This window comes from Schistocerca piceifrons, chromosome 8 (genome assembly GCF_021461385.2).
Source record: "Schistocerca piceifrons isolate TAMUIC-IGC-003096 chromosome 8, iqSchPice1.1, whole genome shotgun sequence".
NCBI lineage: Eukaryota > Metazoa > Arthropoda > Insecta > Orthoptera > Acrididae > Schistocerca > Schistocerca piceifrons.
This window is the reverse complement of record NC_060145.1, coordinates 279,903,375-279,920,519: the sequence shown is the minus strand read 5'-3', so window position 1 is coordinate 279,920,519 and position 17,145 is coordinate 279,903,375. Positions and strand designations below refer to the sequence as shown.

Here is a 17,145-nt window from a genome sequence, read left to right as displayed (position 1 = left end):
AAGTTGTGTAAGATATATCAGCGATCTTTGATATGTTTAGGAAGTGATTGTTGAAGTGGGTTTTGCATGTGTACTGTCATGAATCAGTTGTTCATTTCTGTAATTACTAGATCATATTATTCTTTGACAAACTTTCAGTTTCTATCTGAACATTGCCAATTTTGTAATTTTATTTGTAGGAATTTTAATTTATGAAATAATATGCAGTCATTTTGATTTTTTGATAATTCCTGTAACTACAAAGTTACTTTGCCAGCATATCACAAGAATTCAGAGTATAGGGAAAATTCAACAAAACACATCAGACAAATATTAATTAACATCACATCAAAAGTTAAATTGTTAGAGAAAATGTCTGAACTTTTTTATGTTGAAACAGAAGTCTGACAAGAAGACTGACATCCTCCTGACTGTTCTTTCTTGTGTTACATACTGTAACTGGAACCTGGGACAAAGAAGTTAAAGAAATAATTATTGGCACATAATTTTAAAAAAATTGCATTGGTTGGTTGTGACAGATAATTTAGATCTCTCCTGTAATAGGAAAGAAGCAATTAATTTTGTTCATTTTGCTAAAAAAAAAAACAAAATGCATTTAAAATGGGACTTCCTAAATCTCATACATGCAACATGCAACATCAGTACACAGAGGTATAGAGGGATCTTTTCGGTATCTCCGTGGAAGAAATGTAGTGAATACAATTGGGTAAATAAATAGCTCTGGGGCTTGAATTAATATACTTAGCATAAACCTTTCAACCTTCAAGATTAAATCATGAAGTAAACAAACACTGTATCTGTAAATTGATCTGATCTGGAGCAGATATGAAACACTGATACTGTTGAATGCAGAACTAATACACTGCAACATATTAATCAAACTGCAAGCATTATTCACCAAGGAAATGCTGATAATTCACAAGTGCTGCAGTCTGGCCATGTGTGATTTTATGATATAAAAAGCTTGAAGTATATAAGTGTAAACTGTAATGAAAATATTGATAGATTGGCATTCAAACAAATTTTTTCATGACAGGAAAACTTGGAACACAAGACTGGACTCTTCTGGTAGAGACTTGTTTAAGCAATGCATCATCTCTTGGATACATCCATGGTTCCAGCCTTGTTAAAGTTGTCTTCCACGCAGATTACAGGTCACGTGAACACGCTGGTTTTTCAGCTACTGTCTATAGAGGTATGTACCAATGTTCCTACAATCATTTTCCATTTCTGATATATATCTCTTAGTATGTAACTAATATTAATTTTAATTTGTGCTGTTGGGTACATTTTTGTTTAAGTTATGTGCTCCATGACTAGTTTAGTGCATAGTACAATTTCTTCACACTCTCTGTGAGACTCTGTGTATCAAAGGGTTTTGTACAGCTGTCATTCTTAATAGTACAAGTCTTTCACATCCCAGGTTCTGTCATCCTGTATGTGTTTTCCTTCTGTCTTAGGACATGACTAATTAGTTAGTCACTTAATGCTGTGCCTTTAAGTGTTCAATCAGGTTGTTGATTCCATTTTCTGTACAATGTTTCGATGTCCAACCAGTCTGGTTGGAGTCTAGGCAGTGAGTGCACATAGTACGATAGCTCACAGCATCTTAAGAAGAAGTCTCTAGTGGGGTCCAGGCAGCTGGTATACATAACCACACAGTTTGCAGCACCTGAAGAAGACAACTGGGTTGGTTGTCAAAATATTATGTAGGAAAATGGAATCAACAACATGGCTGGACATACGAAAAAGCACTATAGCACCATTAATCACTCTGAGAAAAATTGAGAGATTACATCACTTAATTATGAGGGGAGGATCTGGGTAAGCTCTGTTATAAGAAAGAGTGGCTTCTAAGAACACCTATCTTCCTAAAAAGAAGTCAGGATGAAAAACTAACTATGTTGGCAAAATCAAACGTAGTATTAACATACCAGCAGTCAATAGTATTATGAATCCTGTAAGCCTGTCACTAGTATGAGAGAGAATTCATGACACCCGATGAATGCTAGATGTTACACAAAAGTAGTGCAGAAAAGTTTGAGATAAGAACCAGGGGACAGCAGAGTAATTAATCTCACTGACAAGGGTGAAGTGAAGATCTTTGCTAAATGGCTAATTTTTGTACCTGCTCCAAAAGTACTACAAATAGCAGATAGGACCAGTTTTACATAGCATGTTGCAGGATCCCTCCACTGGAAGCAGCAGAAGACATTCACCTTGATGCTTGCAGAACACTTACTAAAACACAAACCTTAAGATCTATCATCTTCAAGAAAGAGCATGTAGCACATAGAAGAAGATTTTTCACCTTTTTTTTTTTAATGACATTGCTTACAGAAAAATATACATGATTCTATCAATAAATCAAGAGGAGGATAATGATCTGCTCAGTGTGTCCTACTAGCCACATAACATCATTAAAAGTCTTAGAACGCAATTAGTTGTGCCAACATGACTGTTGGGCTTCCTACCATACACAAGGAAGGCATTCCTCTAATATCAAATTTTTAATAATTGTGTGCATGCATATTGGTTGCCAAATATCTGAAATGTGTTCTCAAAAAATATGTGGGGACGTGTGAACATGACATTTACCATTCTGCTCACTTTGTACACTGCCTAAGTCAGTTGCAGCTCTGTGATATGGATATTATGGTCATTTTTGATTTGGTTTCCATCGTTATAATAGTTCAGTATTCTAAATGCTCTAAACTAATTAAGGGAAAGTTTAATGACTTTTTTCACTAAACATTTTAAGCATGTTCTCACATCAAATTATTTCTCGTTTAATGGAAACCGATGACTTATCAATGGTAGTCCATTATTGTCTGTCATGGTGTCATAGAAAATCTATACACAGAACATTAAGCAAATTCTGTAGATGTTATAACCTTTAATCACCAATAATTGCGTGGATATTCAAACACACTCACTTAGAAACAATAGCTCGTTACATGATAACAACTCAGTATCTCTTATTCAACTGCCGTGCCGTGACATGCGGCCGGCGCCGTTCGAAGCTAGGTGGCGCTCCCGCGCTCAGCCGAGTTGCGGAGCGCCTCTATCGCCGTTTGCGCGTACTGTCGTGGCAGCACTGTTAAATGTCGTGGCACTGTCACAACACTTTTCCCCCCTTGAAAAACAAAAACACTCACTTCCTTGGAGACATGGACAGTGTGGAGACATCCATGGCCTCTTGTGAGGCCCCGAGAAGATCCCGCGGAGAGATACGAGAGTATGGTCGAAAATGTCCAGGACGGAAGCTGGTGCGTGTAACGTGCCTCCTGGACGAGATGATGGGTGAAAACTCCGGTGCAGCATCCATAGGTGTCGTGGACCTGGGCATGTGCTCCAGCGAGATGGGTCCCAGAGAAAGCGGCGTCGCGACTGGGGCCGGTTCCGGCATACTCGGAAGCGGTAGCAACGTCGGCTGCATCAACACGTACGGTAGATCGGCAGCAGCGACAGGATTGGCTTCTCGGGCTGGTGGAGGCGAAGGAAGGGGCGGTGGCACAAGCGTGGCCACCACTCGTGGGCACATCTGGTTGTAATGGCGAACAACCATGCCGTCGTCCGTACATATTTCACAAAGCCGGCGGCCGCGAAGAGCCTAGACCACACCTGGAATCCATTTAGGGCGTGATCCACACCCTCGTGCCCACACGTCGGCGCCCACCAAGTATTCTCCCACGCTAGGGGACACAGCACAAGGCCTGACAGGGTGAAGCAGGTGCAGTAGAGTGCGCGGTTGGCGGCCATGCAAGAGTTCAGCAGGGCTGCGATCACCCAGAGGCGTGAAGCGATAAGAACTCAGAAATTGCAGCAGAGCGTCATCTGTGGAAAAATCACTAAGGATTTTTTTAATCTGGCTTTTGAAAGTGCGTACAAGGTGCTCGACCTCCCCATTCGATTGCGGATGAAAGGGCGGTGCTGTAACATGATGAATACCTTGTCCAGTACAAAAATCACGGAAGGCCTGCGAGGAGAACTGAGGGCCATTGTCCGTGACGATCATGGATGGAAGACCTTCTAGCACGAAGATTTTGGACAAAGCCAGCGTCATCGCCGCAGTGGTGGGCGACGGACATCGAACAACAAACGGAAACTTCGAGAAGGCGACAATCAACAGTAGCCAATAAGTACCGAGGAAGGGGCAGGCAAAGTCAGTGTGCACCCGTTCCCATGGCTGCACCGGACCAGGCCATGGAGAGGGCATAGTACGAGGTGCAGCCAGTTGTTGAGCACACTGACCAGATGCAGCAACCATGTGGGCGATGTCCGAATTAATACCGGGCCAATAAACGTGCCTGCGGGCCAGGGACTTAGTCCGAGAAACACCTCAATGGCCTTCATGCAACAGTTTGAGAACATCTTTGCAAAGAGAGGCTGGCACCACGACCCGTGGAGATGCGCCATCCGTGGCCAGAAGAACAACACCATCACGAACCGACAGACGAAGGCGCAAGGCATGGTAGTTGCGAAGGGGATCCGATGCCCGGCCCTTGGTCCTGTCTGGCCAACCCCGTTGAACAAAACCGATCACCTGACACAGGACCGGGTCCCGCGCAGTAGCCGACGCGACCTGCAAACCTGTAAGTGGAAAACCCTCGACCGCACGACGTTCTTCCTCATCAATGTGGAAACAGAGTTGTTCATCATGATCGAAAACCGGGTCGGGGCCCATCGGCAATCGCGACAATGTGTCAGCATTGGCGTGCTGGGCCGTGGGGCGATAGTGAATCTCATATTGAAAACGAGACAAGTATAAGGCCCAACGTTGCAGGCGGTGAGCTGCCTTATCCGGAAGTGACGCCGATGGGCTGAACAGAGAGACCAGCGGCTTGTGGTCGGTGATGAGGTGAAACTTAGAACCATACAAAAAAACGCTGAACTTTTTTAGAGCATAAATGATAGCGAGCACCTCCTTTTCGATTTGAGAGTAACGCCGTTGTGCATCGTTGAGGGTTTTGGAAGCATAGACAATGGGTTGTTCCGACCCATCCTCATACCGATGGGCGAGAACAGCCCCTAGGCCATACTGTGACGCGTCAGTCGCCAGAACCAAGTGCTGACCCGGACGGAATGTGGCAAGACAAGGTGCCGACTGCAAATGAGCCTTCAGGTGGACAAAAGCCTGCTCACACTCGTCGGACCAACAGAAAGGGACGTTTTTGCGCAACAGTTGATGCAGAGGATGAGCTACCGCCACCACGGATGGAATGAATTTGTGATAATAAGCAATCTTGCCTAGAAATGCCTGAAGTTCTTTGACCGTAGATGGCCGGGGTAGAGCGTTAATGGCCGCAACGTGCTGACGTAGAGGACGTATACCCTCACGGGACAAGTGGAAACCAAGATACACAATGGAGGGTTGGAAGAACTGTGACTTGTCCAGATTGCACCTCAACCCAGCCGAATGCAAAACCCGAAACAGTGAACGCAAATTGCGAAGGTGCTCCTCAGTGGAGGCCCCCGTGACAACAATGTCATCCAGATAGTTTATGCAGCCGGGAACGGAAGCCGTGAGCTGTTCCAAAAACTGCTGAAAAATGGCCGGCGTGCTAGTGACGCCAAATGGTAACCGCTGGTACTGATACAACCCACAAGGAGTGTTGATGATGAAAAATTCCTTGGAAGAAGCATCCAACAGCAACTGATGGTACGCCTCCGATAAATCAGGTTTGGAAAAGAACTGGCCTCCAGCGAGCTTGGCAAATAACTCCTCATGACGGGGAAGAGGATAAGTGTCAATGAGGCTCTGAGCATTGACAGTGGCTGTAAAATCACCACACAATCGCAGACTCCCATTTGGTTTAGAAACCACCACGATTGGCAATGCCCATTCGCTGGAGGTAACAGGAGGGAGAATCCCTGAAGCTGTTAACCTGTCTATCTCAGCGTTGACAGGTGCACGCAACGCCACCGGAATAGGGTGTACCTGGAAAAACTTAGGCGAGCTGTAGGTTTAAGAGTAATGTGGGCTTCAAAATCCTTGGCACAACCCAGACCAGCAGAGAACACGGACGAAAATTCACAACACAATCCATCCAGCTGTTGATACGGAATATCCTCAGATATGAGGTGCACATCATCATCAATGGAGAACCCGAACAACTGGAAAGCATCATAACCGAACAGGTTTTCAGTGCCCGCATGATCCACCACATAAAACGTGAGGGGCCTAACAACAGACTTGTAGGCAGTGGAAGCATCAAACTGGCCAATGATAGGAATTTTCTGTTTATTATAAGTTCTCAGATTTTGCGTAACTGGAGACAAGGGAGGGGAGCCCAACTCCAAATATATGCGAGAATTAATGAGAGTTACTGCAGAGCCAGTGTCCACTTGCATGCGAATGTCTTTATCCAGAACACGAACAGTAACAAACAACTTATTTGTTTGAGAAAGCACACAGTTAACATCCATGTCCGATGTCTCGTCCTCGTCGACAGGAACTTTAGGGGACTGACACACAGAAGCAATGTGGCCTTTTTTCCTACATGAATTACACGTGGCCCAACGTTTTGGACACGCGGCCCTGTCATGCTGTACGAAACAACGTGGACAAGAAGGAAGTGCGGAACGAACCTGCTTCTGTAGTTGCTGTTTCCGCTGCAAGCGTTGCGGCCCAACGTGACGTTGTTTACGCGAGTGAACCGCCACCACATCTTCGTTCTCCTGTGAAACAGGCAAATTGTCCGTGTCGAAAGTTGACTGTACAGCGCCTACATCACACCACGCGTCTATTTGCGCACCAGCAGCGTGAAACACTTCAAAGGATTGAGCGATGCTTATAACTTCCGACAACGACGGGTTTGGCAGTTGTAGGGCATGTTGCCGAACTTCTTTATCAGGAGCAAGCCATAGAATAGCATCCCTAACCATTGAATCAGCATAAGACTCATGATGAGTGTCCGTGACAAACTGACATTTCCTACTCAGACCGTGTAGTTCCACCGCCCAAGCCCGGTAAGATTGATGGGGCTGTTTACGACACTGGTAGAACGCCACACGGGCGGCAATGACGTGGGTGTTTTTTCGGTAATAGTTAGACAATAAGTCACACATTTCTTGGAAGGACAGAGAGGCAGGTTCCCGCAGAGGGGCTAACTGAGATAGCAGCTGATAGATCCGTGGGGAAATCCAAGATAGAAATAACGACTTACACATAGGAGCGTCGACAACGCCGAAAGCCAAGAAGTGTTGCCACAAACGCTTCTCATAATCCTCCCAATCTTCAGCGGCCTCGTCATAAGGAGGGAATGGAGACGGAGAAGAGGAAGACAGACGATGAGTAAGCGATGTCATCAAAGCCTGAATAGTAGCCGTCATCTGTGTTTGTTGTGCCTGAATAACAGCCGTCAGCTTGCATAAGCTGTTCCATGTCTGCCCCGTCACGAACACGCAAATCCACAATGCAGTGAAAATATCCAACCTCGTCACCAAAAAGTGTTATAACCTTTAATCACCAATAATTGCGTGGATATTCAAACACACTCACTTAGAAACAATAGCTCGTTACATGATAACAACTCAGTATCTCTTATTCAACTGCTGTGCCGTGACATGCGGCCGGCGCCGTTCATAGCTAGGTGGCACTCCCGCGCTCAGCCGAGTTGCGGAGCGCCTCTATCGCTGTTTGCGCATACTGTTGTGGCGGCACTGTTAAATGTCGTGGCACTGTCACAACAGTAGAATCTGTTGAGTTCAAGCTAACAGTTTCTATCAATATGTGTACGACACATTTGTGGTGTGCTTATATGGAATGAAAAAACTTGAAGAGTTCTTGGTATATTTATGCTCTATCCATTTTAATATAAAATTAATGCTAGGTGTTGAAAAAAGAAGACCAGCTACCTTTCCTTGAAATTTTAGTCAAGAGAAAAATGGACAGATCCCTGAGTCAAAATGTATATAGAAAACCTGCACTTACTGACGTCTGTCTCCACACCTCAAGCCATCATCATCTGTCACTAAGAAATTTCATACTGATGAGTCTGGTGCATTCTAACGTTTTTGACGCTGATTTAAAGTGAGAAGTAGACATACAAACTTCCCTCTTGGTTTATACAAGGTGACTTACTTGAGATTCGCAGCCGATCTTCTTTGCTGGCTGCTGGAAAACTCTCTTGACTTCATCTCCGTAGAATGATGTAGGTATGGGAATATTTAAGCCTCTCTCTCTACTTGTGAAATAAGTAGATCTGCAAACTTTACATTTCATGTGGTATATTTGAACTCCATATAGAATAAAATTCTTACTTTCCACATACATGTACAGCTTCCAGTAAGTCATTCATTCTGTCCAATGTCAGAAACAAATTTAATTACATTTATAAAAGAGCTTGCTTAATAACCATGACTCTACTTCACATGAATCATAAAACAGGTCTTGCCTCTAACAAGGCCGGATGAAGACTCTATAAGAGACATTTTTTCAGTTGTTCTTGTTTCACATAACAATAGTCAGTGACACAATACACACAGAGTTGCATATAAACTTCGTGGCTCTTCCTTAGACACACACTAACACATCTATGGATTGGCTGACGGATACTTGCAGAGCCGTTCGACTGCTGCATCCACCTTCTTCACATACAGACGTGACGTGCAGTAGGTAGGATTTTACCATCCCACACTCATATCTAGACTATCATGTGTTCAAGATAGTAGAAGGCTGAGTGGTTCTAGAATTTACACAGAAATTCTTGAATCCCTACTGCATAGTGCTTGAATTCTGTACGACAAGGAGGGCCATATCAAAGGATTACAGCACCTAAGACTAGTGCTCCTAAGGGATGAATACTTCTGCAAAAGAGTTGGTGTTGCAGTCAAGATAAACAATTTATGAGAATGAGGCTGACACTGAGAAAGAGAAAGCAAAGCTAAGAATCTCTTATCTGGCTTATGCTGGACAAAGTCTGGAAACATTGGTTGACTCCTGCAGAAATGTGGCACCTAATGTATTTTACTCCCATCAACAAGCATAAAACGTTTTATAATGTACACTGATCAGCCAGAACATTATGGTCACCAATCTATTATTGATATAAACATGCCCAGGTGATAGCAGTGTCACCTGGTGAGGAATGACTGCTAGTCAGACACATGAGCTGTGTATGTACTATCAGGGAGCTTGCTGTCTGTGGGTGGGAAGGTGTGCAATCTATCTGAGTTTGAATGAGGGCAGATTGTGTGCTTGGCACAAGCATTTCAGAAATTGTACAACGTGTCTGGTGTTTGAGGAGTGTCGTGGTGAGTGTCGTCAATATACGGCAAAGCCATAGTGAAATCACACCCAGATGTTGTGGGGTTGAGCAGCCATCCCTCATTACGGATGGCTGATGTAGTAGACTGTGCAGACTAGTGAAACAGAACAGGTGGTGAGCTGTGCTGAAATTAACATCAGGCTTTAATGCTGGACAGAGTATAAGTGTGCCTGAAACACAGTGCACTTACACACTCCTGGCAAGGTGCCTCCACAGCCAATGACCCACGCATGTGCCAATATTGACACCACAGCATCAGCAGTTACAACTAAAGTGGGCACATGACCATTGGCATTGGATATTGGCACAGTGGCAAAGCACTGCATGGTCTGATGAGTCCTGATATCTTCTTCATCATGCTGATGGGAGAGCGAGAATCCATCGTCTTTCAGGAAAACAGCTTCTTGATATGTGTACTGCGAGATGGAGACAAGCTCCATTACACTCTGGAGAACATTCGCATGTGCATCCATGGGTCCAGTGGAGCTTATGCAAGGCACCATGTTAACTAAGGAGCATGTGCACTGGTTGCAGACCACATGCACCCTATGTGACGATCGTATTTCCCGATGTCAGTCCATTATTCAACAAGATAATGCACCATGTCACAGGACAGGAGTTTGATGGAGTTGTTGGAGGAACACGGTGGTGAATTCCAGTTGATTTGCTGTCCCCCCTACTTACCAGATCTGAACCTGATCAAACACATCCAAAATCTAGAATGCGATTGAATGTGACATTAGAGTTTATTGCCCCCTTGCCACCCCCCTCCCTCCCCTTTCCCCCAGAATTTAAGGGAAATAGGTGACTTGTGTGTGTGTATGTGTAGATGTGGTGTCAACTCCCTCCAGCGACATTATCAAGGCCTCACTGTTTCTATTCCATGATGCATCAGCACTGTTATCCATGCCAAAAGTGGCCATACCAGCTATTGGGTAGTAGGTGGTCGTATTGTTCTAGCTGATCAGTGTATATAATCTAGGAGTCTCAAAGCTGGTTTTTTATTGAATTTTTTTCTGGTATAGCATGTCTTTACATGAGGCAGACAATTAGAACATTCAAGAAGAAATGCAAAGAACATCAAGGACACACCCAACTAAAACAGTCAAGGAAATTAGCCATCTCTCACTGCTGCAAGTATAATCATGAGGTGAAATATAATTGAACTGCTATCATATTATGAATGTCAAGCTTCTGGGACAACATAATTGAGGAATCTATTGAAATAAATATGTCAGGATAACCAAAACAAAAAGATGGATGTTGCAGAGTAAGCAAGGTTTGGATCTCTCAGTCAGTTTATTAAGAGCATACTGCCAATCATCATTCAGAGGAAATATATGTTCCAAAGAATAACTGTGCAGACTGTAAACAACAGGCAAGCATCAAAGGGCATTGTGGGCAGCAGATGGAATCCAGGTAATGGTACACATAATGGCACAGCTTGCAGCACCTGAAGAAGACAACTGGTTCAGCTTTCAAAATATTGTGCATAAAAATGAAATTACCTTGTATCATTTTATTTACAGCACCATTTTTTCTACAGTGATGTAATGATATGTAGTTTTGTAGATATTGAATTTATGGTGGGGAGTCATTTGAAAAGAAAATTCACTTAACTTTAAAGCAGTAGCAGAACAACCCAGTGAGCTGGAGTCTAACATATTTTGACAAAATGTGGAATAACCAATAAAGCAAAATCTACTCGATGAAACTTTTGTAACTTCCTTTGTGTGCTTTGTGGCTTTTTAGTGGATACAGGAGTGAGGAACAGATGCAATTAATAGACAGAGAATACAGATTGTGGACAGAGAATTCAGGTATTAATTTATTCTATGATTAGTTATCAAGTAGTAAAAGTAACACACAACGTTGTTTCCTGTAAGTGCAGTGTTACAAAGGTTTACAATTCAGTCAATCTTCAATACAATGACTACTCCATAGATGACAAGCCTTACCAGTATGAAAGTCTGTAAATGTTATGAAATGACAAACACACAAAATGGGCTCTGTGCTTTGATGTTTGAACTTAAGCAGACCCACTGCTAGAGTTCTGGAGAGGGGATGCTTGCATATCATTGGCAGCGACGTAAGCATTGGTGGCAGCACCCTTATGCAGCAGTGGCAGCTGTAGGAAATGTGGCATAAGTCACTGACTCACTGTGCACATATTTTAAAGTGCAACAGAGCAGATGGCAGTCGATACTGCAGAAGCAAGTTTGAGTGTGCAGCTTTGAATTAGATCTCTAAAGGGCAGTTTACCTTGAAATGTCATAAGAGCATCAACTGTTCAGATGTAATGTTAACTGAAAGTGAAATTTATTGCCAAATATGAATAAGTATAAAAATTGATAGCCTCTTAAGCATAACTTCATTCTAACCATCTCACATGCAAGCATAGTCAACTTGCACAATAATAAGAGGAGTCCACATTGTTATTCACAGAATCAGAAAGTATAGTGTCATCATCTAGAACAGCTGACTCACTGAGAATGAGAGTGAGCTAATTGCTTATCGATCTTAAACTAGCCAGCTAGTTTCTCTCATGCCAGTTGGGCAGAGATTCTGTTTTTTATATGCTGGCTGTGCCCTCACCAGACATAAATGTAATGACACTTGTGTATGTGTAGTTGGAGTGATATGGGACCTCTGATATGTCTCAATACCACTCTGCAGGCGACATGTATGTAACATCCTGTCTGATCCTCTGCATCCTTTCATGTCCATTGTGCATTCCAATGGACTTGGGCAATTCCAGCAGGACAATGCGACATCCCACATGTCCAGAATTGCTACAGAGTGACTCCAGGAACTCTCTTCTGAGTTTAAACACTTCCTCTGGCCTCCAAACTTCCCAGACATGAACATTATTGAGCACATCTGGGATGCCTTGCGACATGCTGTTCAGAAGAGATCTCCATCCCCTCGTGCTGTTACAGATTTATGGACAGCCCTGCAGCATTCATGGTTTCAGTTCCCTCCAGCACTAATTCAGACATTAGTCAAGTCTATGCCACACCTTTTGCGGCACTTCTGTATTCTCGGGGGAAGGGCTACATGATATTAGTCAGGTGTACCAGTTGCTTTGGGTCTTCAGTGTATATGTAATATGCAACATTAATGCAAAGATGAAAAGACTCACACATAAGAGACTAGTGTGGACAGCTGCATGAAACCAGTGTTTCAACTAATGACTACAACAACAATTGTGTTTGCTGGTAATAAGGGAGTTATTCGATTTTTTGTGGGTGTGTACAAATTATACATTCTCAAAAGATGGAGTAGTTATGATATTACTTGTAAAACCATAACTGCAGAAGAGAGGCCTCACAAACTATTGTAACAAACACTAAAAGTGAATACTAAACTGTTAACTTGTTTATTGATCCAAACATAAGACAGCACAGACTGCAACCCCAGGAAAGTGATAGCCAAAGGCAATGCTGTGTTAGTAGCAATGTTCGAGCCCAATATTGTGATGCAAATCTATAGTATAACCAAGAGCAAAGTTCAAACAGCATAGTGTTTATTGCTGGTGTGGCATGGTATGATGATAGTGAACAGCATGATGAAGAATGATGTTTCCACAAAAGGTCGCGCGTGAGACAGTAACAGCAGAAAGCTAAGTACTGCTGAAAATGTAAAGAAACATCAGTTCAGTAATCACAACTGCACAGTAGCACAGAGTATCCCAGAAGGTGGCTGATAGCTGCTGGGTGATGTAGCATTGTGATTTGTACTTGGTTGAAACTCTAACACTTGGGAAGCCATAAGCACCTTGTGCAAGTGGCCTGGACCAGAGCTGACTGTAACTGCCTGCAGAACATAGTACCATGGCTTAAATACACTGCAGGCAGAGGAATATCTAAGGGCTCTTTGTGACCACATTACCTGCTGACAAAAGCAGGCAGTGCTGGTGTAGTTGCTTAATGTGCTGGCTGTGCACAATGATGCAATGATGGTGGTTTCCGATGGTGCCTGTTCACTTTAAGCCTGTAAACAGAAAGATTGTAATCAGCAGTGAACCCAAACACGGGATGTACTAGCGAGCTGTGCGACAGTCTCTGAAGGAGGACCACCCATTGGCCAAGAACCAACAACCCACAGGGCACAAATGTCCTATTGGAAACAGGAATGTCTGATTATCCAGGAGACCAGGGCTGCATACACTACAAGAACCATAAGGTGATATGTAATTGCTTTTAACTGTTACTATTAATGTTCCCTGTATCTCTTTCTCATATCTATTCTATCAGTTGTAAAAGATGCTATCGACTAGCTCATTTTAGTCACATCTCTTGGGGGGACAATGTTGGGACAATGTTGAAGTCAAACGTATGGATGGCAGTGGAGTGCTTCTTGCTGCAGACGAAACCTGAGATTCTGACATCTACCTTTGTCCATTCTTGTATCATATTTTCCATTTTTGTGGCACCTATATGGCATTTCAAAAACTTAATCTCACTTGCTTGCACTTTACTTTTTTCCTTTACCATCCATGGTTCATGTTTCTGTAGTATACATCAAAATTGGCGTGTAACGTATTTGGTAGGACAGGACAGAACGGAATGCATCGTCTTCTTCTATGACGGATTCTTTCTTCCATATCATTTCTCTCACACACTTCATAACACTATCAGCCTGCCTTGCCTATTCAGTTATATCCTGGTCATTACTTCCTTTATTCTGTGTTATGCTCTTAGGTACTGGAAACTCTCTACTGTTTTCAATTGCTTCTCGCCCAATGCCACTAAGTCCCTCCCTTTCTTTCTTGTTGTGATCACCTACTCACCAATTCTTTATATTACAGTTTGGGTCATATTCTTGGCAACTGCTTCCCAAATGTGTAATTGCTTCTGTACTTTCTTGTCATTATTCTCAGATACCATCAAGCAATTAGCAAACAACATTTCTGTCATCCTGTTTCTAATCTCTCTTGCCACATATTGTCATTATACGAGGGCTATCCACAAAGTACATTACGTTTTGGAATTAAAAATAAATAAAGTATTGGAAATTGTTTTTATTATATACAGATGAAAGCCACACTTAAATACTACTTTTCTACATAGTTGCCATTTAAATTAAGGCACTTATTGTAGCGATGGACAAGCTTGGAAATTCCGTCGTTGTAGAATTCGGCCGCCTGCGCCTTCTTTTGGGACAGAAAAGGTGTGATTTTTGTGGATTTCCTGGAAAGGGGCACTAAAATAAACTCTCAAAGGTATTGCCAAACTCTGCACAACCCCAGAAGAGCAATACAAAACAAGCGCAGGGGAAAGTTGGGCTCAAAGATCTTGCTGATTTCACGAGAACGCCCGGGCCCACACAGCAAATGCCACTTGTGAAGTTCTCGAATCTTTGAAGTGGGAGTTGTTTCCTCATCCGCCGTACAGTCCCGACCTGGCACCAAGCGACTTCCACTTATTCCCAGCAATGAAGAAGTGGTTGGCTATGCAGCATTTTGATGATGACGCACAGCTTCAAGAAGAGGTAACCACGTGGTTGAAGGCGCAGGCGGCCGAATTTTACGACGAAGGAATTTCCAAGCTCGCCCATCGCTACAATAAGTGCCTTAATTTAAATGGCAACTATGTAGAAAAGTAGTATTTAAGTGTGGCTTCCATCTGTATTTAATAAAAAAAATCCAATACTTTATTTATTTTTAATTCCAAAACGTAATGTACTTTGTGGATAGCCCTCGTATCATCAGTTACCACTATGAAAAGTAACAGTGGCAGTGCCTTTCGGTGTTTCAGCCTATTATCCATTTTAGCACTTTATGCTCAGTTGTCCCACTTACGTACAACTTATACATTCTTGGTACAACTCCTTTAACCTATATATAGTTTCTCAGTGTGTTTCCTTCTTAGTGCCCCCAAACTGTTCTTGTGGGTGTTGTGTCATATGGTTTCACTAAATGAAGGAACGCCATCAGTTTCTGAAACTTTGAGATGTACTGTGGAACTCCCTGTCCTAAAGCATGTAGTTTTCTACATCCATTTAACACCCATCCTATTACTTCCTTCTTCCTGTCTTCTGGAGTTATCATATCCTTCCATATAGCTCTAATAACCCTGTAGAGCTACGGTGGAGCACTTCTTCTGCTTTTTTGATTACTTTTACACTTAGTTCATGTACTTGTCCTTATTTAGTGCCTCCTCCACTTCTGTCCACATTAGCTATTTTCCCTTTTCCAATTCATCCTGTATGGGACCACTGTAGTAATTTGAGCCAGTGTACTGAAACCCAAGTGACTGTCTCAGCAAGAAATTGTTGTACTGATTGGATATTACAGTTGTTTCTTAACTACAACTACTTTTCTTTCAACAATAAGTTCTCCACCCAAAATGTTGGACTGGCTATTGGTTCCAATTCTTGAAGAGTAGCACATATTTCTATTAACCACACATTTTGAAAGAAAATTTTCACCAATGTGGGAACATCCAGTACTTTAGTCTTTTACTACAAGCATTATGTAGATCAAGATTTAAAAGTTCACTGATTTTGAGCACTTGTGCCTGCTCACACTCTTGCTTGTGAGCAGCAGTTGCGGACTGGTGGGGAGTGAGGGAAATCGTGTGTAGTATTTGCTCGTAACGGGCATGAGAGAAGTGCCAGTTGTGAAATATGAGGAGGGCTGTTTTGACAGCAGTGCCATCTGCAAGCAGTGCTGAAATGAAATATCATGTGGCGATGACCTCCCGTCTGGTAGACTGGTTGCCAGTCATAAGTCTTTTAAGTTGTAGTCACTTCGATGACATGCGGCAAGCGGTGCTGGCGGGTTGCTGCCGTGTGACATTGATGTCTTTGGACTTCAATCTGGAGTGTGAGGAATCTTACCATTTTATGTAAAAAGATGGGTTCAAATACTGTTTAGTGTATTTTAATGTGCTGTCACTTACAAGAAGTTCAGTTTACAAAGGCACTACATATCTTAACATGTTAAGAATATGGAAATAGAAAATATGAAGAAAGGTCTCTGAAGAGGAAGAAAAAGAGGAAAAACAACTTCACTGAGTGAGCCTTTGGGATGAGTCACAAAACTGCACTACTTTAAGCCCTTGCACCATTTCAACGATGGTGATTTAGAAAAAGAATACTTGGTAGTTGCAGCTGAACATTTACGTTGACTTAAGGGAGAACAGTTTCGCATTAGCATTTAATTAATTGCAATGTTCCAATGCCAACTTCTTCTGAAACTGTTTTAACGTCTTAAGCTATAAGATGCTAGCCTTTGAAAATGACCATCTTTGGTTTCAGCTATTCTCAGTTCAGTTGCCAACATCTTATCATTGACTTGAGCATACTTACACTACAATAACTTTTGCTTTCCTTACATTACTATAACTTTTACTTTTCTTTTTAAAATCTTTCTTTTTTTACAATTAGTTTTTGAAAGTTTATCATGGGTAAATGATAACTTGAGGACCAAAATTTATTTTTCTTCCTCTTTAAATGTAAATGCTTTACAATGACCAAACATTGATCATGAATGAGTGACTGCAAACAACAAATATCTTCACACTAAGCGAGATGAAAAATAGAATCAAAGTAAATCATAGGTGGCACCATGTTTTTATATCTCGACTTTGTCACTCATCACTTTTACTACAGAAATAATGGTAGCAGTTGGAATTTCCATTTTGGAATGGTTCAAGTAGGGCAATGTGGTTCAAATGGTTCAAATGGCTCTGAGCACTATGGGACTTAACATCTATGGTCATTAGTCCCCTAGAACTTAGAACTACTTAAACCTAACTAACCTAAGGACATCACACAACACCCAGTCATCACGAGGCAGAGAAAATCCCTGACCACGCCGGGAATCGAACCCGGGAACCTGGGGCGTGGGAAGCGAGAACGCTACCGG

At 42.5% G+C, this 17,145-nt stretch overlaps 1 protein-coding gene across 1 annotated transcript in view; it reads left to right on the top strand.

Moving 5' to 3' along the window:
• Window positions 1-17,145, top strand: part of LOC124711575 (cubilin-like) — a gene marked incomplete in the record, with an annotated part of 644,865 nt that overhangs the window by 276,060 nt on the left and 351,660 nt on the right. Inside the window, 1 exon segment of the mRNA XM_047241722.1 lies at window positions 1,037-1,195. Coding sequence (XP_047097678.1) covers window positions 1,037-1,195 — 159 coding nt within the window.